Source organism: Nyctibius grandis, chromosome 1 (assembly GCF_013368605.1).
Source record: "Nyctibius grandis isolate bNycGra1 chromosome 1, bNycGra1.pri, whole genome shotgun sequence".
In the NCBI taxonomy this organism is placed as follows: domain Eukaryota; kingdom Metazoa; phylum Chordata; class Aves; order Nyctibiiformes; family Nyctibiidae; genus Nyctibius; species Nyctibius grandis.
In genome coordinates, this window is record NC_090658.1 from 17525223 (window position 1) to 17546846 (window position 21624).

The 21624-nt window shown below is 46.2% G+C and overlaps 1 protein-coding gene across 1 annotated transcript in view; it reads right to left on the minus strand.

Moving 5' to 3' along the window:
* The window catches only part of LOC137660822 (TOG array regulator of axonemal microtubules protein 2-like), a 44312-nt gene that overhangs the window by 21389 nt on the left and 1299 nt on the right, over nucleotides 1–21624 (minus strand). Inside the window, exons 3-5 of the mRNA XM_068396318.1 lie at nucleotides 21272–21318; nucleotides 19248–19438; nucleotides 18149–18302 (exon numbers count right to left, since the gene is read on the minus strand). Of these exons, the coding sequence (XP_068252419.1) occupies nucleotides 18149–18302; nucleotides 19248–19438; nucleotides 21272–21318 (392 nt within the window). The remainder of the gene's footprint in view (nucleotides 1–18148; nucleotides 18303–19247; nucleotides 19439–21271; nucleotides 21319–21624) is intronic.

A 21624-nucleotide genomic window follows, 5' to 3' on the forward strand; every position in this document is an offset into this window, starting at 1 on the left:
GGAAAGTGCTATTTTGGGGAGTGGCATCTTGGTTCTAGACTGGGACTTCTCATCAAACCACCCATCTAAAAAAGACTCCACTCAGATAAGAATACCCCGATTGAAATTACTTGTCCCAAGTCAAACTGCAGAGACACAACCCTTGCACAGCCTCTGCAACACTGTCCTCGCCACTGCACTGGATCTTCTGAGCTGCAACCAGTGGTTGTCACTTCCTCTCTCTCAATTTTTGTGGAAAACCTTCCAGAGAAGTTGTGTTCAGACTACTGCAGAAGTAGACATTTTTTATCATAGATGATTTGTGGGGCAAGAAAACAATCTCTGGCGCAGCTCGTCTTCACCAGAAAGATTTTACCGAGGAAGAGACAGGTAAAGCTTGTCACGTGCTTTGTCAGATAGAACAGAAGTGCTCAGTACCCTCCATCAGAAGGCAAGTTGTCCTGGGCCATCGTCAAGTCGCCATTCCTAGACTTCCTGGGGTCCTTGGCAGATGGAGGTTCACGTTTATGGTCTTCTAACCCCTATATATATGTATAAAAGAGCATGAATCTATAGAAGATAAAATAGGAAACTACTTATTTAAAACACACGTTATAACCAGGATCTCTGCTACCAAGAAAGGCTTAGCAAAACATTTCATATCTTAGAGAGGGAGACAGGCCAGAGATTCAGTGATGTCTACTATTAGTTTTCAATAACCCAAGGCAGGTGACAGGTGCTACCATAATGGGCAGCAATATAAAATCCCAAATTCATTAGTCTGCAGCACAAATGGGAATAATGCGAACTGGTAGGGAACAAGCCTTCTTAAAGGGAAGAGCGGGAAACTTTTGGACTCTCTGGAGGCTGACCCATTCTGCTGGGAGTTGATTTGGTTCACACTCACTCTCCTATTCCTGCACAAAGGCCCATTCCTTCCTAGAATGTAAATGGCGAGGAATGAAAAAAACATAGGGATGATTTTCCACTGGATGCTGAATTCACAAAGCTTCTTCCAGCTCCACAGTGCATGACAGCAGGGCAGTGTTCCATGAAGACAGACAATATATGCACTAATTATGATAGCCTTGTGCATCTTCTGTATATTTGGAAATTTTCTTGGCACTACTACTTCCTTCACCTGTTGCAAAGACCCCATTACCTTCAGAAGCACCATTCTCACTTCCTTGCTTTATTAGCAGGGGTGGGGGTGGTGTTGGGTTTTTTATGCTTGAAGGTAAAACCATTTTCTCCTACTTCCCTTTCCTGTTTGTGGCTGATATTCAAAATACACCCACTTTATTTCTAGCCATACTAGTCCCTTCACTGTCTGCACATAAACAGGCTAAGGATCAACAGTCCATTCCCAGGAGCAAAATGATTCAGCGGAGGAGGAATGAGATAAAGATTAGGTATGTTTAATCTCATATTAGCAACCTCAGTACCTGCATAAAGGAGACATTTCTCCTGCCAGACACTTACTTTCTGCTTAAGTGTTGCCATTACATCTTCCAAGTCACGTGAAGGGACAGCCTGTTTCAAATACCTATCAAAGTTTTTATCACTCATCAATGTATTCAGCATCTTCTGTCCATAACACCTAACACAGGAAAGAGAAATGAATGACTGTCTTTTCTCCCTTGTGAATAAACAAAGGAAAAATGTTAATAAAATAAGCTGATATTTTAAACTCGTCCTGTGTACTACCTTCAACTACCTTCATGAGAAGGTATTACCTATTCAGCAGAGAGATATTTACCTCCACTTACTGCCACTGCGCAATGCTGCCAGCTGAACACAAGGGGAAAGAGGAGAACACAATTTCACTCTGAAATTGTGGGTATGCTTCCGTGGGATCGCAGGATCCCGTGGGACGAGCAAAGCCCATCTCCTGCTTTGTTGTCATGGCTTATTTGCAGTGGCTTGCTGCCATTGCACAATAATTTACCTGTCTTTAACTGGCGGAGAAGCTAGGACAAATCACCTCATGCTTACTATTTATTATTCTACACTACATGTATGCGCATGGGCAGCTAGTTGCTCATGTGTTCTTGCCATCTATTAATAGGAATCTAAATTAATAATCAAAGTAAGGTTTTTTTGGTTGTTTGGTTTAGTTTTGCTACTATGAAACTACAGCTATCTTCAAGAGGAAATTTGGAGGTCCTTCAGCCACAGACAGCAACATTATACAATGATTGGGAAGAAAAATTTGTGACTACCTTAGGCAACCAAATCTGCAGAAGGATCTTGCTCTTTATGTGAGTGAGCAGCTAGAATGTATTGAGTTCTGTCCAGAGGCAGATCAGGAGCGAGTTGAGAGTTTGTGGGTGCGAATTAAGGGGCAGGCTGGCAGGGGTGATACTGTTGTGGGTGTCTATTACAGGCCACCGGATCAGGATGAGGAGGGTGATGAGGCCTTCTACAGGCAGCTGAGAGCAGTCTCTCAATTACAGGGCCTGGTGGTTGTGGGGGATTTCAACTACCCTGATATTTGCTGGGAGGCCTACTCAGCCAGCCATCCTCAGTCCAGGAGGTTCCTCCAGTGCATTGATGATAACGTTCTGATGCAAATGGTGGATGAGCCAACTAGGAGAGGAGCGCTGCTGGATCTGATCCTCACTAACAAGGAGGGTCTGGTGGAAGAGGTGAAGGTTGAGGGCAGCCTTGGTTGTAGCGACCATGAGATGGTAGAGTTCAGGATCTCATGTGGCAGGAACAGAATAGCTAGCAGAATCGCAACCCTGAACTTCAGGAGGGCCAACTTTGGCCTTTTCAGGCAATTGCTAGGGGAAATCCCATGGGACAGGGTACTAGAAGGTAAGGGGGCCCAAGATAGTTGGTTAGCGTTCAAGGACTGCTTCTTCCGAGCTCAAGATCAGAGCATCCCAGCAGGTAGGAAGTCAAGGAAGGGTACCAGGAGACCTGCATGGTTGAACAGGGAACTGCTGGACAAACTCAAGTGGAAGAAGAAGGTGTACAGATCGTGGAAGGAGGGGCTGGCCACTTGGGAGGAATATAAGTCTGTTGTCAGAGGATGTAGGGAGGCAACTAGGAAAGCTAAGGCCTCCTTGGAATTAAACCTTGCAAGAGAGGTCAAGGACAACAGAAAGGGCTTCTTCAAATACATTGCAGGTAAAGCCAACACTAGAGGCAATGTAGGCCCACTGATGAATGAGGTGGGGGTCCTGGAGACAGAGGATAAAAAGAAGGCGGAGTTACTGAATGCCTTCTTTGCCTCTGTCTATACTGTTGGAGGCTGTCCTGAGGATCCCTGGACCCCTGCGGCCTCAGAAGAAGTCAGGATAGAGGAGGAATCTGCCTTGGTTGATGAGGGCTGGGTCAGGGACCAATTAAGCAACCTGGATGTCCATAAATCCATGGGCCCTGATGGGATGCATCCGCGGGTGCTGAGGGAGCTGGCGGAAGTCATTGCTAGGCCACTCTCCATCATCTTTGCTAAGTCATGGGCAACAGGAGAGGTGCCTGAGGACTGGAGGAAAGCGAATGTCACTCCAGTCTTCAAAAAGGGCAGGAAGGAGGACCCGGGTAACTATAGACCGGTCAGCCTCACCTCCATCCCCGGAAAGGTGATGGAGCAACTTGTTCTTGGTGCTGTCTCTAGGCACATCAAGGATAGGGGGATCATTAGGGGCAGTCAACATGGCTTCACCAACGGGAAGTCTTGCTCAGCCAACTTGATAGCCTTTTATGAGGATGTTACCTGGTGGATAGATGATGGTAAAGCTGTGGATGTGGTCTATCTCGATTTCAGTAAAGCGTTTGACACGGTCTCCCACAGCATCCTCGCAGCTAAACTGAGGAAGTGTGGTCTGGATGATCGGATAGTGAGGTGGATTGTGAACTGGCTGAAGGAAAGAAGCCAGAGAGTAGTGGTCAGCGGGACAGAGTCCAGTTGGAGGTCTGTGTCTAGCGGAGTTCCGCAAGGGTCGGTTCTGGGACCAGTTCTATTCAATATATTCATTAATGACTTGGATGAGGGATTAGAGTGCGCTGTCAGCAAGTTCGCTGATGACACAAAACTGGGAGGAGTGGCTGAGATGCCGGAAGGCTGCGCAGCCATTCAGAGAGACCTGGACAGGCTGGAGAGTTGGGCGGGGAGAAATTTAATGAAATATAACAAGGGCAAGTGTAGAGTCCTGCATCTGGGCAAGAACAACCCCATGTACCAGTACAAGTTGGGGACAGAGCTGTTGGAGAGCAGTGTAGGGGAAAGGGACCTGGGGGTCCTAGTGGACAACAGGATGACCATGAGCCAGCAGTGTGCCCTTGTGGCCAAGAAGGCCAATGGCATCCTGGGGTGTATTAGAAGGGGTGTGGTTAGCAGGTCGAGAGAGGTTCTCCTCCCCCTCTACTCTGCCCTGGTGAGGCCGCATCTGGAGTATTGTGTCCAGTTCTGGGCCCCTCAGTTCAAGAAGGACAGGGAACTGCTAGAGAGAGTCCAGCGCAGAGCCACAAAGATGATTAAGGGGGTGGAACATCTCCCTTATGAGGAGAGGCTGAGGGAGCTGGGTCTCTTTAGCTTAGAGAAGAGGAGACTGAGGGGTGACCTCATTAATGTTTATAAATATGTAAAGGGCAAGTGTCAAGAGGATGGAGCCAGGCTCTTCTCAGTGACATCCCTTGACAGGACAAGGGGCAATGGGTGCAAGCTGGAGCACAGGAGGTTCCACTTAAATTTGAGGAAAAACTTCTTTACTGTAAGGGTGACTGAACACTGGAACAGGCTGCCCAGAGAGGTTGTGGAGTCTCCTTCTCTGGAGACATTCAAAACCCGCCTGGACGCCTGGACGCGTTCCTGTGTGATATGGTCTAGGCAATCCTGCCCCGGCAGGGGGATTGGACTAGATGATCTTTCGAGGTCCCTTCCAATCCCTAACATTCTGTGATTCTGTGATTCTGTGATTCTGTGATTTAGAAAGACTGAATACATTGGTTGAAGACAGCTGGCATTTTTCTAGGACAGCCTTAGCCTTACCAGAAGTAAATGTTTGGGATCATTCAGTGATGAACACTGGCCAACGCTTCAGCTTCGCATTGCGCACATAAGACCAAACAAAATTGTCTGACTGACTATCTGAGCTCTGTTGATCTGAATAAAGAATCATTCAAGTCTCAGGAATTCGGCAATGGTCCTTCTTGCTGGAAAACCTCATGTTACCCAGTACAGTCATTTCCCCAGACAACATTATCCACACTGTGAAGTAACTTTCTTAATATTTACTCTACCTTCCACTCTTCTGTGGTTTTGTGATTTATGGCCAGACATCAAACAGTTTTAAAATTTTAGGAGGTGAAATGAAGATCATCACCTCGTGTCCTGATGACAGTCCTGAGCAAGCTTCACCACCGTGCGCACCAGCAGGTCGGTACTGCTACGCGTGCCCGACAGGAGCTTCTTGGCTCCGATTTTCTCCATCACGGTCAGTAGGTGTTCGGCCGCACATTTCCGCACCAGGACGTTGCGGTGCCTGGAAACAAGAGAACAAACGCTGGGGCAGAGGGAAAAGGAGGGCCAGAAGCACAGGCCTCGGTTACAGCATGGTCCCTGTCATTGCTGGGGGAAGAAGGCATGTGTTCTTGCTGTGATTTTAGCCACCTGTAGAGGATTCTGTCCTCAGATAAACACAAAATTGGTATTGTACAGAGGTGCTACCTGTAAGGAAAAGGGAGGAATTTAATCTCCCTGGACTGTTTGATACTCAATTTCTTTCCTGAAACTAACTCTGAGAAAGAGGGAAATGGAAGACAATTCATGCTGACTCGTTAGAGGGCTCCCACTACACAGACAGAACTGCAGCAGGATTGGGGCTTATTCCACTCATTTATCTCCAAATCTGCAGATCCTTGAAAAAAACAAATGGGGCGAAACACACTGTGGGGCATGAAGCTGCAGAACATCAAGCTATGCAGCCAGTTTGTTCTCTGAGCTTGGCAAGAGGTACATTTGAATGCTTTAGCCTTTTCAAAAGCTGAGGAAAGGATAGCAGTTGTTTTAGCCAGGTTGTCCTTTCTAGAGGACACTATCAGGCACAGCACCAAGACTTTAAGGCAGCTTTTTCTTCAGCTATCCCATGGCAGTCGGCCTGTGAAGGCACCTGTAAAGTGGCTCACCATCTCAAGGCTAACATGCAGCATCAATTTGAATAGAAAGAGGAGCTCTAAGGACACGGCAGTCAGACAGACTCCTCTCGGCAGGAGCTGCGCCTGCTGAGCAAGCTTTGCTGCGCCCAGTGGCTTCTCCCCTACATGCTCTGTGCCCCAGCAATTAGCCTCCTTATTTCTCAAGTTAATGGCATAATGATGATGCATGATTTTTCCCAGCGCCTCTGTGGTTAGTACTGCAAAATATCAAAGGGCGCTGGCTGCTGGAACTGCCATTGTTCCTCTTCCCACAAAGCCACAAGCCTGTATCACCACCCTTTGCAGGAACTTTTTCTTCCCCATTATACACCACGTCTAGGCAGCGTTGACAGACTGTGAGAACAAATAGGCTGCAGTAGAGCAGAAGGAGATTACAAGAGGAAGAGAGTGAGGTTGATCAGAGAATCTAATCACCGAGTTCCCAGAAGATGGAGGAGAAAGGACCCTTCCCTCCCATCATTCCCCTTCTGCCTCCCATCCCTTCCCCCTGCCCACACAATTTAAGGTGAAGGATATCACTAAGAGAAGAATGACATACTGGACTCCACTAGCCATGAGAGCAGTCATTGCTCGTGCAGGAGTCACGTTCTGCACCATGATCTCCAGGGATCGATTGGCTGCTTTCCGAATAAACTTGCTCGAGTCCCCCATCTTCTGGAGCAAGACCCCAGCAGCCTCATCCACCCTGTGGTCCATGTGCTTCTTCATGGTCCTGAAGAGCTCTCCAAGAGTGCCGATTGCAAAGCGAGACACCTTTGAGCGGAGGTTGTTCACCTGGGGAAGACATGAGGGGAAACATAAGAACCACCCTGTAAAGAACATCAGTTCCCCTAGACAGAAGTCCCAGGGAACAACATGACTTCTCACTCTGTCCTGGTGGAACACAAGAGCACGGTAAGAACAGAAGGCCACAAGCACAGAAACACACCCTGATATCAACTTCTTCTCTGGCCTCAGGCCCATTTATACAATACCATTTTAATGAGACTACAGGCCTAAAAAATATTGTTCCACCTAGAACAAAGTGTGCTACTTAGCCCATAATGTGCCCTGCTTTGATTTTAGTCCCTTTTATTGAAAACAAACAAATAAAAAAATTAAAGCAAGGGCTGTTTTTAAACTACAAAGGCACAATTCATAAAGACCAGATAGAGGAAAAGTAGCACTTTCCTCCTGTCCAGAAATGCAGCACTGGCAGCTTGAGCACTCAACCAGGCAACAGAAAATACGGGCTCAAGTCTACAGACTAATTCGCAGCAGGGACTTGAGTCCATCTGCTGCTCTGTCTGCTCAGGAGAACCCCAGCTGTTGGACTTAAGGCACTCAAGGATCCTGGAGATGACATGCAATTACAGCTGCGACCAGGGGGGTTTTACAGCATTCAGGGCTGCTCTGGAGTGACCCCTGCTTCCAAAAGGCTCTCCCACAAGGGTAAGGAAGAAGCATCTGAGAGTCACGTGCTTCATTTGAATGATACTTTGAAGGAGAGATCAGTGCTTCTTTCTGCCAGACTTAGTTGTGCCTGTTAATAAAAATGTCTCTGCACATGAGTGTGTAGAACAGAGAGGAGGAAGTTTCCTCAGAAGTATAAAAGTTACTCCTCTCCCAGGTGACAAGTGATAGGGCGAGAGAAAACAGCCTCAAGTTGTGCCAGGGGAGGTTTAGATTGGATATCAGGAAAAATTTCTTCACTGAAAGGGTTATCAAGCATTGATTGATTTGGGCTGTGGCAATTCACCTGATTAGTGTCTCAGTTTCTGCATTTATATCTTGCATTAAAATGTCACCTAGCTCAAAGAGGAGAGAGACAGATGCTCTGCATGCCAGCAAATACAGCCATATGTATGGACAGATCATATAGATAGGTGACACAGCAGATCATATAGATAGGTGACATAGGTATTAGAAAAATGAGCACTAAAAATAGTAATGAAGGCAGACTCTGAGCACACACATAAATGAACAAGCACATATCTACTCTAAGCCCCATGTACAAGGAATGTGGGACAGAGTTAACCACAATGTTCTTACCTCTTTGATAACTGCCAAGGAAACATCATGAAACCTACAAAGAAGGACTTCTGAGTGGCAGATAGCCAGGTGCCTGATGCTGATGAGTCCCTTCACCTTCTGCTCCCTGAAAGGCAATTACCAAACAGATTGATTTTTCTCACCTCCCAATAACGAGGCAGCTCTGAAATTACCAGGGTGTCAGCTCAAACAAACAATGGTAGCTGCTTCTCATACACCACTTAATTAATTATCATGGAACTCGTTGTCACAGGATGCTGTGGCAGTCAAAAGCGTACATTAATCCAAAAGGCAAATAGATGGTTTCAGAGTGGATGGGTTAATTTGTGGCTCTTAAAGAAGACAGCCTTTCTGAAATCCCTGGCACACCAAGTCTCTATGTCGCTGCTTCCTAGAAGCTGGGACACTGTGCCATGTTTGTGCTTCTTGTACCCTCCCCGTACCCTGTCCCTGAGATACAGTCCCGTCCAGTTGTTACTGGGGCATTTTCCCTCTTTGCCATCCCAGAGGGCCGTTCAGGAGTGAAAGCCTGCACTGCCACTCCATAGCTGAGTTTGCACCCTGCAATCTAGTCGTCCCCCCTTGTGCTCAGCCCACCCCTCCGAAAAAAAGAAAAGGCAGGGTGTCCTTAAGGATTGCACACCTGGGCAAGAACAGCCAAAATGCTGGATTTTCCAGAAAATCCCTACTTGAACTGACACCCACAACAGCGACATGTTATTTAAAAGGAGTAAAAACCCGCCTCTTTGTGAAGGGCCTGAGCTACGTGAAGGCACACGATGCAGTCACTGGTTCCCCAGGGCTGAAGGGCAGGACTGGGGACCCATCCCCACTGGGGTCTCTGAGTTTAACCCGGACCCCCAACAGCTGCAGCAGCTCTCTGCAGCTCACAGGACACCAAACAGGAACAGGGAAGAGAAAGAGGAGAGGAGCAAAACAAAGCGACCACACAAGGAGATGGAAGATTTTTCATGGTTATCCCAGTGCGAACGGAGCCCTCATGCGTGTATGCTGACCCAGAAATCAGAAAGACAACCAATATCTGAATAGCCTGAAATTTGTAGAGTCTCCTCCTGTCTGTGCCTAATTTCAGGATACACTGTGATTATAAACAAAACATCTTTGGTCCATATTAAGCAGTGAGGGGGAAAAAGTTTAATTCTAAAAGTGCAAGGTGCCTAAATAATTTTTTTCTTTTTCCTTGTCTTCTGCCACGAGCCCTTCAGGAGAAATGACAGGCTGAGCAACTCAACCGTATCTCAGTCCGTTTCTCAGAAACAGGAACTCCCTGTAGGCGCTCCTGGGACTCATGTGCAGGAGGTCACAGGGAGGCCCTGTCTTCTGCTGCTGCTGCCAACAGTGGGACCAGAGACAAATCCTTGCTCAGTCCTACTGAGGCCAGTGGCCCGCGGCCCGCGGCCCTCAAATCTCTAAACTCAAGACCACTTCCATCCTGCTTCTGGCTTCAGCTGACAAATCGTCTTGTTCCACGACTTTCTCTCTTCCCTGAAGATTTCATTTGCAGCTACATGGAGCAGAAGGCAAAGCTAGGAAACAGCATGGACCTGCTGCGGCTGTAGCAGGGATATGGACAAAGGCAAATAAAAGGCTGCTCTCACGTCTTTATACTGTGACTGCTTTGGAGTGGGTTCACTAGTTCCCTTTGGACATCTGGGCTGTGTGGGCTCAGAGGCACTAGAAAAAATGTTTCAGGCTTACCTTAGCACTGAGAGGGAGAAAGAGTGAACAGGGGGCTTTCTTACTGTGGGCTTCCCACGGGACAATGGTGGGAACGAGGTACTGAACGAGCTATGTCCAGGCATGTCCAGGGGGTGGTAATGGGGTGGTAATGAACTAGCAAACATAATACAGAACAAGGGCCTTGGCTATGAGACCAACAAGATATGGGGGAAGTTGAAAAATAAGAAAGAATGCTGCAGCTGCAAGATATAGCTTTTTAGCATAAGCCAATCAGAACTAATATAGAGGCGTGTGAACAAAGCATACTAACCAATCATAATAGAAATGACATGTACACAGAGTGTGTACAAAAATAGAATAGTATAAATATACCCTCAATAGAATAGTATAAATGTACCCCCAGATATGCAAATAAACGAGATCTGCTTAATGATCATATTGGTCTGCGTGCATTTACTCCGTGCCCTCTCAAATTAACAGACTCAAGTTGCGCCCAGTGTGGGGCCTGACCCCGGACCAGGGGCCTTCGGCCGGAGACTGCAGAGAAGCAGCGGACAACGGCACGAAAGGGAAGGGTGAGAGGAAGCCAGCTGTAGAGTGCTGCCCCGGCACTGGATTTTCGCACCGGCAGGAACGGATGCGGTAAGCCTGAGTTTTGCTAGCAAAGGAAAACCTGGGTAGGGCTTCCCAGGCAGCTGGGGGAGGAATGGGGTCTACCCTGACCAAGACAGAAGTGGCAGCGGTGAAACTCCTCCAACATATACTCTCTGAGAGAGGAATTAAATACGACGAAGCTGCGTTAAAGCAGTTACTGTCTTGGGCAAAAGATAAAGGACATTTTACAACCTTTAATGATGTCTTTGAAGTGCCTTTATGGGAGAAGATTGGTGGCTCTCTCTGGGATGCGGTGTGAAGTGGTGATAAGGAAGCCTTTAAATTGTCTACTACATGGAGGCTGGTTAGCGAAGCGTTAAAAGAAATAAAAGCAGAGAGAGAAGTCACACATAGAGCTTTTATGGCTTTAGGACCGCAGGCGCCTACTACTACCTCGCTATTTGTGGGACCAAAACCTCCCATGGCCCCGGTGGCTGTACCAGTGGCAGCTCCTTTATCGCCGTGGGTACGGACGGCTCCGAAAAAAGCTGAGGAGCGGGGAGCGAGTAAAATAGATACAGATCCATCAGAACCGGTAGTGCGCCCTAAAACACGAACTCGATTTGGACTAATTGATTCAGACGCTGAACAGGAGACTTGGCCGAAACCCCCTCCGAACCCCCCTCCTCCTCTCATTGATCTCTCTATGGATGAGGCTGAGCAGGAGGACAAGTAGGAGGGTAAACCTGCTTCGTATCCACCTTTACCGGATTCACCGTTTCCTGAGTCTGTTGAACAAAGTTTATATTCTGGCGCTAAACAACCACCGTTAAAGTCGCCATTTACGGAGTCAGCAGTACCAGAGTCACAAGGACTTAAAGGACCGTTACCATCACGAAATGGACACGAACTTGACATGACAGAGCTTGGTAGAGGACTGGAAGAATTAAAGAAGGAATTGCAGCAGCACCATCCAGCCAACACCTCGGGACACGTGACTATGTCTCCCCCAAACCCCCCTCTGTGTTCGGGACAAGTATTAGGGCCATCTCAACCTCCTTTGCAATTCCCTACTCCACCTTTAGATCAGGGCGGGGGGGAGGTCTGCGTCCATCTGGTAATGTGGGAGGTGAGGGAGAGGGTCAGCGTCCGCCCGCGTATACAGGGGAAGAGGGGGGAGGAGTGAAATGGAAAGGGATCATTCGAGATGCGTTATTAGAAGGGGTTATAATTCCACAAGCATATCCAGTGATTGTGGGTGCGGGTCCTGAGGGAGGAAATATTTGGCAACCATTAGATTGGAAAATTGTAAAAGAAGCATTGTTACTACAGTTAGCGAGGGACAACACAGATGAGGACTGCAGGAAAGTTGTTGCAGGGATGGCAAATCGTAACCCCACCTTAACTGAGCTAATGGATGCTTGTGGGAAACTAGGAACCACCACATTTCAGATGGAGCATTTAGCAAAAACTTTTGCGGTGGCAGTTAAGGTAGTTCATCGTTGTTATACATGCGAGCAAGAAGGTCACTTTAAGAAAAACTGCCTTAAGAAGTCGAAGCTGAGTGGGAGAGATAACTCTGTTTTGATGTGTCATTGCTGTGGGAAGCTAGGGCATCTTGTGAAGCTGTGCAGGTCTAAGTATAATGCTCCAGGTCAGCTGATAACAACCAGCTGCAGAGTGCAGGGAAACTGGAGAAAGAACGCGGAGAGAAACTGTGTGCTGACACAAATGAATCTTCCCAACCAGTTCCAGGCCTAAGCAATCAACTTGTAGCCCGAACCGCAGGGAGCGCAGGACTGGTATTTCCACACAGGGTTAACATGCGCGGCTGCCAAGCCTTGGACCTGTGGCAAACGGCCGTTGTGGAACAAGTGCAGATGCGGGACATAAGGCTCAAGTTATGGCTGCGGCCGTACTTGGGGCTTACGTCGTCACAATTGCAGTCTCTAATCCAGTTGTTAGCAGGGAACACAAATTTAACAGCACCACGACAGACTACTGCAGAGGTACAGCAACTGATTACAGAAGTAGAAAGCAGGCTACATTCCAAGTTTGTACATCGTATTGATTTGAATCAGGAAATACAAATTATCACTTTGTTTGATAGGCAAATTCCGTATGCAATAATTGGTCAATGGAATTCAGAATGATCAAATTCATTACATATATTGGAATGGTTGTTTCTACCTTTAAGAACAAAGAAAACTGTCCCCATGATTGCAGAGCTATTGGCACAGATTATCATCAAAGGACGGATGCGATGTCGGGAGCTTGTGGCCAGAGATCCTGCATCACTAACTGTTCCTATTGCAGCTCAATATTTTGAGTGGTGTATGGCCAATAGCTTTGCTTTGCAAACAGCCATGGAGAATTTCTCGGGACAGGTTGTTTACCACTTGCCCTCCCATCCTGTTATAAAATTGAGTGCGGAACTTCCAATTGCCACAGGAGTGTGGTGCGCAGACACTCCTGTGGATGGAATTACCATTTTTACAGATGGATCTGGGAACACAGGCAAGGCGGGCCTTGTCTGGTATTCTGACGGCAAGTGGGAATCTATGGTAGTACAACAAAAGGGTTCACCTCAGGTGGTAGAATTATGAGCTGTATTAGAAGTATTTCAAAATTTTCCCATTCCCTTTAATTTGGTTACTAATTCAGCATATGTAGCTGGCATTGTAAACCAATTGGATAGATCTGTTATAGAGCATACACGTAATCAGTGTGTTTTTGAATTGCTGCGAGCTCTGTAGCAAGAAATTCAAATCCGAACTGCATTGTTTTATGTTTTACATGTAAGAAATCATACTAATTTGCCTGGGTTTATTGCAGAAGGCAGTGCTCGAGTGGACTCTTTGGTTTTTCTTCCTAAAACAACAATTTGTACCAGAGTGGAAGCAATAGCACAATTGCTTGTCAAAGTGCATAAAAGGACTACAGACATTACCGGACTAGACTCAGATGCTATCTATTTACCTATTAAGAAGGAATATCTACAGTGGTTAACAAATCAGTCAACTATTTTTCAAATGTCCTTACAAGACTTTACTGGACAATTGTTAACACATTTGCCAAAAGATAAAAAGCTACAGTTTATTTGCAAACAGAACTGGGAAGAACAACCTATCAGATCAGAGATACCTGTGACTGGACTAACTGTTTTTACTGATGCAGGAAAGCAATCACACTCAGCAGTTATTACCTGGCAAGAGGATGGACAATGGAAACATTGCAAATTCTCAGGGCAAACTGAGGACTCATTGCAGACACTTGAACTTTTTGCAATATACCAGGGCTTTGTAAAATGGAAGGACTTACCTGTAAATATTGTAACAGACTCTCTTTATGCAGCAGGCATTGTAAATCGAATTGAAAGAGCTTTTATACGACCAGTGAAGAATATGCGACTTTACACCATTTTGCTACAGTTGCATCAAGCAATAAACCTCAGAGAGGTACCTTATTTTGTTACTCACATTCGTAGTCATCAATTTGATCAAGGTTTGAGCATTGGAAATAATAAAGCAGATACACTTGTGTCCTATACACATATATCACCAAATTTATTTGAACAAGCGTGCCTATCCCATCAATTCTTTCATCAAACAGTGAAAATGCTAGCGAAACAATTTCACCTCACCATGGCACAAGCACGCGAATTGGTCAGTGCTTGTCCTAGTTGTCAGAAAATTGTCATGGGAATTGGAATAGGGATAAATCCTCGAGGACTGAGTGCGTTGCAACTGTGGCAAATGGACGTTACTCACATTGCAGAATTTGGAAGGCTCAAATATGTTCATGTATCTGTTGATACGTTTTCACATGTAATATGGGCAACAGCACAAACTGGGGAAACAGGTCGTCATGTCAAACGACATTTAATTGCTTGCTTTGCAAGTCTTGGGGTTCCACAACAACTTAAGACTGATAATGGACCAGCATATTGTTCACAGATTTTTCGTCAATTTTGTCAACTATGGGGTATTACACATGTCACTGGGATTCCTCATTCGCCTTCGGGTCAGGCGATTGTGGAACGTGCTCATAGTACATTGAAACAGCTTCTGCAAAAACAAAAAGGGGGAGAGGTGACTGAACCTTCTGAGAGACTTGCAAAAGCTGTTTATGTACTTAACCATTTAACTTTAGCAGGAGATAAGGAGCAACCCCCAATTGTAATACATTGGGAGGCAGTTCGACAGGGAGCGAGCTATGTGCAAAACAAAGGCAAAGTGTGGTATAGGGAACCAGGTACTAACGAGTGGTTAGGACCAGGGGAACTATTACTAATGGGTTGAGGTTATGCTTCTGTCTCTACAGGCACAGGAGTACGTGGGTTGTGTTAAGACAATCATTGAGAAAAGTATATGGAAGTAGTGAGATAATAAATCTAACTACTTCCAAAGGAGGAAATTGATACCAGATGGTTTAGCAACGGTTTAGCAAGAGTAGGCCTCAGAGTAGGCTCTAAAAGGCCTGCTCTGTGTTACCTTTACACAGAATCAGCTTTCCTGTCAGTAATTTTCCTTTCAGCTAGAATAACAGAGAATAACAGTGAGTTCTGAAGCAAACTGCATGTTTTGTAGATAGAGTCTGCTTATGGGAATGTTTATAATAGGCATTATCCTACTTGTGTTACCCTGTTTGTTTGCATATTTGCAGAGAACTGTGCAACGAATGGTCAATACAGACTGTTTGGCACAACAACAGAGAGCAGGATTTATGGGTAACCAAGGCTGGGATTCTCTGACTGGGCTCTGCGAGACACAGGGAACCGGGTTTAAGTAAGAAACAAAAATAAAAAGGACGAGATAGGACATAGCTCGTTCAAAAACAAAAAGGGGGATTTGTGGGGTTCCCACGGGACAATGGTGGGAACGAGGTACTGAATGAGCTATGTCCAGGCATGTCCAGGGGGTGGTAATGGGGTGGTAATGAACTAGCCAAACATAATACAGAACAAGGGCCTTGGCTATGAGACCAACAAGATATGGGGGAAGTTGAAAAATAAGAAAGAATGCTGCAGCTGCAAGATATAGCTTTTTAGCATAAGCCAATCAGAACTAATATAGAGGCGTGTGAACAAAGCATACTAACCAATCATAATAGAAATGACATGTACACAGAGTGTGTACAAAAAAAGAATAGTAAAAACGTACACTCAATAGAATAGTATAAATGTACCCTCAGATATGAATAAACGAGAATCTGCTTAACGATCATATTGGTCTGCGTGCATTTACTCCGTGCCCTCTCAAATTAACGGACTCATCTTACCAGTTGTCGCTGCTGAGCCATGTGAGCGCATTGAGCAGCCCCTGCTGTGGGTGAGGGAAGGGTCTGGCTTCCCAGGCATCCTCACTATCCTGTCCCCACTCCAGGAAGTCCAGAGCAATGTCCAGCAGTGAGTTCACTGTAAGGAGAGGGTCAGACACTAGCATCGCATACCCCAGGGCAAGGCACCCCCCCACCGAGCAGACAGCAACCCAGTCTCCCAGCCAAGATTATATGTGGGTGCAAACTGGCATTGGTTCAGAGACTTCCCTGCTCTCTGGCTCATTGCTTTCCCCAACACCCACCCATCTCCCAGTCACCCCCAGCTGGGCACCAGCTCCTTGTGTAAACCTGAGAACTGCACACAGAGCCAGCTCCCTAGTCCAAATAGAAACCACAGCCAGCTTGAAGATCCCTAGTGCCACAGGGCTCATGCTCACGGAGAGCCAGTGCCGCCCAGCAGGACTTGCTCCCCTAGGAGTAAGCTCCTGAGATGTGCACATACCTCCCTGTATCACCTCCCTGCTACCTGGAGCCCTGGGGACAGAGGTACCCTGTAACTTTCTGAGGTAACACCTTCAGCTGCCCCCAGTGAGCACCGAGCAAGAACAACCAAGTCCCTCCTTGTCGGGAAACACACTCTCTTGATGATAAATAAACAAGATATAAGAAAATTCAGATGACAAATGCGTTTCTTATGAAACCTATTTGTCATCAAAAGCACCATAGGTCAAAAACTTCATGTCTTGCCCTCAAAAGCTCATTTTCTAAAGTGTAGATGAAACACCTGAGCTGTCTAAAAGTATTGAGTATAAATATTGCACAGAGGCTAGATGAGATGCTATGGACTCTGTAGGGTTTTTACTCTACCTTGTGTGTTCTACAAAGCATGGAGGATGGAGGAACTGTAAAATCAAAAATATTCAGATGGGGACTAATTTGGGTGTCACAGATATCACAGTCACTGCCATCAGTGATGTCACTGCACAAGTATGTACGTTTAAACATCTGTATTCAATATGAATGGAGAGCCGTGTCAGGCTAGTTCTGGTCAATTTTGAAAATCAGAGTAGCATCACTAGAAAAGAGCATCCAAAGTATCATTCCTAGCTGCCTTTTCCTTAACTCACGCTACCCAGGATCATAACATGAGGTAGGTGACCCCCAAAGAAGAGACAAGAATCACTATCTACTCACTATCTGCTGTATATTTACTGCAGGTAGCAAGCAGCCTGAGAGCACCAGGCAGCCTCTCAGGTATGCCATCTGCTACACACAGCCACTGTATTTGGGTGCGGTGACCGAAAAGGTGCTGCTTGTTCCGAGTTTGCATTGCAGGTGGTGGGATGAGAGAAGCTAGAAGCCGTCAAGCACTTGTAGGTGCAATACCATGATTGTACCAAGTCACTCATTTCCATGCAGAGACAACCCTTGCTGTGATAGTAGCAAAGCTGACTGGAGAGCCTGACAGCAGAACAGGCAGAGGGCCAAGATGGTGAGTGGCTAATTGATCATGGTGATGCACATATGTGCCCAGTGAGCACAGCCTGCCAGGCTGCACCCAAGCTCAGCCCTGCAGTTACAGCTGCCTCCCGGCACCAGTGTTCTAGTTTGGACTGTCAGTACGGGCAAAAGCTAGAGCTTAAGCTTTACCACTACTTTATTCAGCTAAACTTTCCAGTGGATCTGTAAGCACCAACTGCTCTGGTATCACCAAGCTGGCGTGGATCCAAAGCAGGTTTGCTCTCAATCCTCAGGACAGGCTTTGGACCCCAGATCCTGCCTGTGGTTGAGGACGAGGCAGTGTGTGCTCCCTGTGCAAGGAAAGAGCTGGTGCAGGGGCTGCAGCGGAGCACGCTCACCTGAGGAGTTGCATGGGAAGATGTCACCCTGGATGATGGTGGGGATGCTGGGCAATGAGGGCCTGTTGACCCGCTCCCCTAAGGCAGTGCCAGCGCTCTCTCTGTGTGCGTTGCCCGCGCTGGGGCAAGTGGAAACTGTCCCATTGACAGGCGGTGGGCCAAAGCCTGCAGAGACCCAAAAGGACCTTCTAAGCAGAGAGTGCTGGACAGGGTGGCTGTGGGCTTGGAAAGGGCTAGAAACCTTGCTGGAGCTGGGTGACATCCCTTTGTTGTCCGAAACAACTCGAAGCATAACAGTTGCACACTAACATGGGACACTGATCACAGAATACAGTGATGCTTTCCCTAAGAAACGAGGAAAACTCAGTACTGCTTTTCTTTTGCTTTGCCTAATTTCCTTTGGAAATTGGAAATCAATCCTATTTGAACTTACACTCAGATGCAAGTGTAACAGCCTTCCAGTGCGATTTCATGGACTTTTGCAACACTATGCAAATAGCAAGTGAACGTAAAGGCCCACAACTATAGCGACCACTTACTTTCTTCGGCTGCATCCCCATGGTCAACACTCTGTGTAAGGAGCTGCAAGGACTTTTCTTTCTCTTCTTCCCTCTCTCTATGCAAAAGCTCCATTGCTCTCATTCGATGTTGCTGGATTTTCTTCTGAGCTGACTTGGACAAGGTAACATGGATCTAGTTACAATGGAAATACATCGTGGAGCATAAAGAGAGATACACAAACGATACACAACACCTCATCAGGAACACAGTGGTAGAGTGTCAAAGTCTTTAATGCAGCTCCATACACATCCCAATAGTTTCAGAATAATTCCTCCTTTCCGCACCTTGGCATACAATGACACCCAGTGATGTGTAACACATCATTGCCATAACCTTCTACTGGTCCAAGATACTCCTTCTCAATCTACAGCAGGAAGCCCTGCTTGAACCAGGAGAGTCATAGGAGTGCTCCAAGACGTATGAAGAGCTCACAGGAGCAGTGAACAGGCAGTTCAGTTCCTGCAGGCCAGGGCAGAGGAGTAAAACCCATCTGCAATAACCAGCAATGAGAGGTAATTTGCTGTTTCCTAACACTCACAGCCAGTAACTGCAGCTGCTTCTCACTTCCTTGCTTCTGAAGGACTCAGCTGCTCTCTGAGAACACGAGTCCAAAAAAGGAGTCATGTGAAAACAAGTTTGAGACACATTGCTCTTAACGAATAGAAACATTGAGAATGAGAGGGCTGTGAGATACAGCAAGAAAGGTAACCAAGGAAAAGCAAGCTCTCCCATTTTATTTTGCAGCCTTGCTTACACTCAACATTATAATCTTTGCTTCTGTGCTTCCGAGCATGCACTTTGCACACATTCACTGATGTGGAACTTGCTCTACTATTCACCTCTGCTCTCAATTGGCCTTTGTACATAAAGAACGCTTCTTGCATAACCTTAGCACCATCTCCAAAACAGTGACATCTGCACCAGTGAAAATAAGCAATTGCTCTCTATCTGTCAAATGTATTCCCAAGAGAATCTGCTCCCCAAGAGAGGAAGATTATGATTTTCAGTGACATTTTTTGCTAAGCACTGAACGGTCACTGAAAAGGCAGCCTGCTCACCCCTGTCCTTAGCCCTTACCCTTCCATTGCTGTCCTTCAAATCATCATCACTCAGAAGATGAGGGTTCATGAGATGATCCATCTCCTTGGCCTGGCTGAGTGGGAGGCCTGTTAACGGGGGCACAGGTTCACGCAAATATCCAGCAGCCTGCACACCACCAACATCACGATTCTGGAGAACAGGCCAGATGGGTTCCAGAGGCCGGAGCTCTGATAAGACACGGGTACAGATTGTGTATGAGAACAGCAAGGAACAAATCACCTCTCCAAACAGATGGGGTACTACCATAGTGCCCTGGCAGCAGAAATGACATTGCTCTCTTGGCCATCAGACTCAAACCTACTGCATGATAAAGGAAGGCCGCAGCCCTTGGCTTCTGGTGAGCAGCTGTGTTTGACAGAGAGGAGCAGATTGCCCTTGCCAAAAAGGTTCTTCTCTGTTCCTACCCATTTGGCTTTTAGTAAACATCCTCTTTTTCCCAGTTACTAAAATAACTCCTGGGTTTTAATAGCTGTATTTAATAGCCTTTGTAGAGGTAAGAATCAATATTTCCTCCTCTTCGCTGGAATATTTTAGAGGGCATTTAAAGAAAAGCTTAGGATTGTGAGAGTGTTGCCAAAACCAGAATGGTGTTCTTGAAGCTAGAATTCATTTTCCCTGAGGGGTTTTGTTCTGAATTGTAGCAGATCAGCGCACTTTCTGGGCAGCCTCACTAAAGGCTGATTTTCTTAATGGGAATAGCACAGTGCAGCTCATTCTGAAACACTCTCCAACAGAGCCGTTAAAACTCAGAGAACTAATAATTCCTTACATGGCTTCACAGATGATAAAATTATGCGATAGCCAAGCAGTAAAAAAGGAACAACTTCCTTAAATCAGTATTTCTTTTCCTGCTGAATAGTCAGGTCAATAATAAGAGAGAGAGAGAGAGGGTTTAACGATACAGCTCATTTCTAGTCCAGAATGTATCCAGCAAAAATGTCACCTTACTTACTCAGCAATACTTCTCCCTAGTTGCACTCAGCATCCTAGCTGCATATCAGCAATAAAGGAATCATTCCCATGGGGCATGCCCATTATTTGGTGGGGCACATCCATTGTTTGGCAGAACACTGAGCTGAGGGACCAGTGGATCTTATCGCTTTTTCTGCATCAGCAAAATTATTTGTTAAATTCTCATCTCTCCTATCGCTACAAACCCACGGATGGCAAAGGGACAGCAATGGTGTCATTGAGGTTTTCAACTTGGAAGTATTGTCTGACACAGATGCCGCAGACACCGCATTTTGTCTTGCAGAACTCTTACTGCTAGTGATAATGCAAGGCAGGGAGGCGGGAGAAGCCAGTAGGCATTTCCTACCTCAGCCTCAGTTTGCAGTACTGATAGGGGAAGAGATTTGTAATAATAAACCTAGCATATGTGGTTTGAGGTTGGAAAAAGGAAATATCCGTTCATTACGCAGCATTTAATTTAGGTTTGTGCTTTACGAGGACAGAAAGCTCAGATCCTGCATTGGCTGCATCCTTTTGTGTCTTTCTCTGTAAATGGAAAATTCACAAGGACTTCCTATCGCACAAGGTTTCACTCTTTCTCCCAGTGCCAAAATAGGCAATGTTGATTAATCTGCTTCAGATCTCCAAGGGTTTGGTCCAGAAACTGCTCCAAGGGAAAGTTTTCTCCTTCGAGTGTAGGAGGAAGGAGTGGGAACATTTCTCATTTCATGCAAAATGCCTTGCTTTTCTCTAATCTTTGTGACATTTGAGAGCATGCAGGGAGATAAAAGGTATGAGCATGAGGCAGAGGAACGTTTTCTTTTCCTGCTGTGCATTTCCAGGGCCCAAATTTACCCCTCCAGCTCCTGCCATTCATAACCTCATGATGGAGTCATTTTCACGGGATCACCAGAGCACATTTCCCAGTGGCTGGGCTCTGGGACAGCCAACTGAGCCCATCAAGGAATTGCAAAAAGTTACAGGACGGTTTTCAACCCACGGGTCAGGATTCCTATGTGCATTTTAGGGCGGCCATGCTCTGTATCTACCTTGATATTTAAGGGTCTCCTCTTCACATCTGCTGCCTGATCTTGGCCTTAAGAAAATTGAGGATAAAAGAATATATGAGGAGATAGAAAGAAAAGGGGAGGTAGCATTAAAGGAAGCAAACTTTCTTAGCAAGGTCATTCTGATGAAGGAGGCAATGCAACCCATAAAGCCAACAATATGCAAAGCTGATTAATTGGCATTAAACTTTCAGTTGTTGCAGTCACACAGAGCTCATCAAGCTCCAGCTGAAACACAGGAGTCATTCTTCAATTTGGGCCTTAACTATCCCATTCTGCTGCCTCTCCTTTTGGAGCTAAGTGGCTCTCACAAGGTTATGCACATCCTTTCTGAA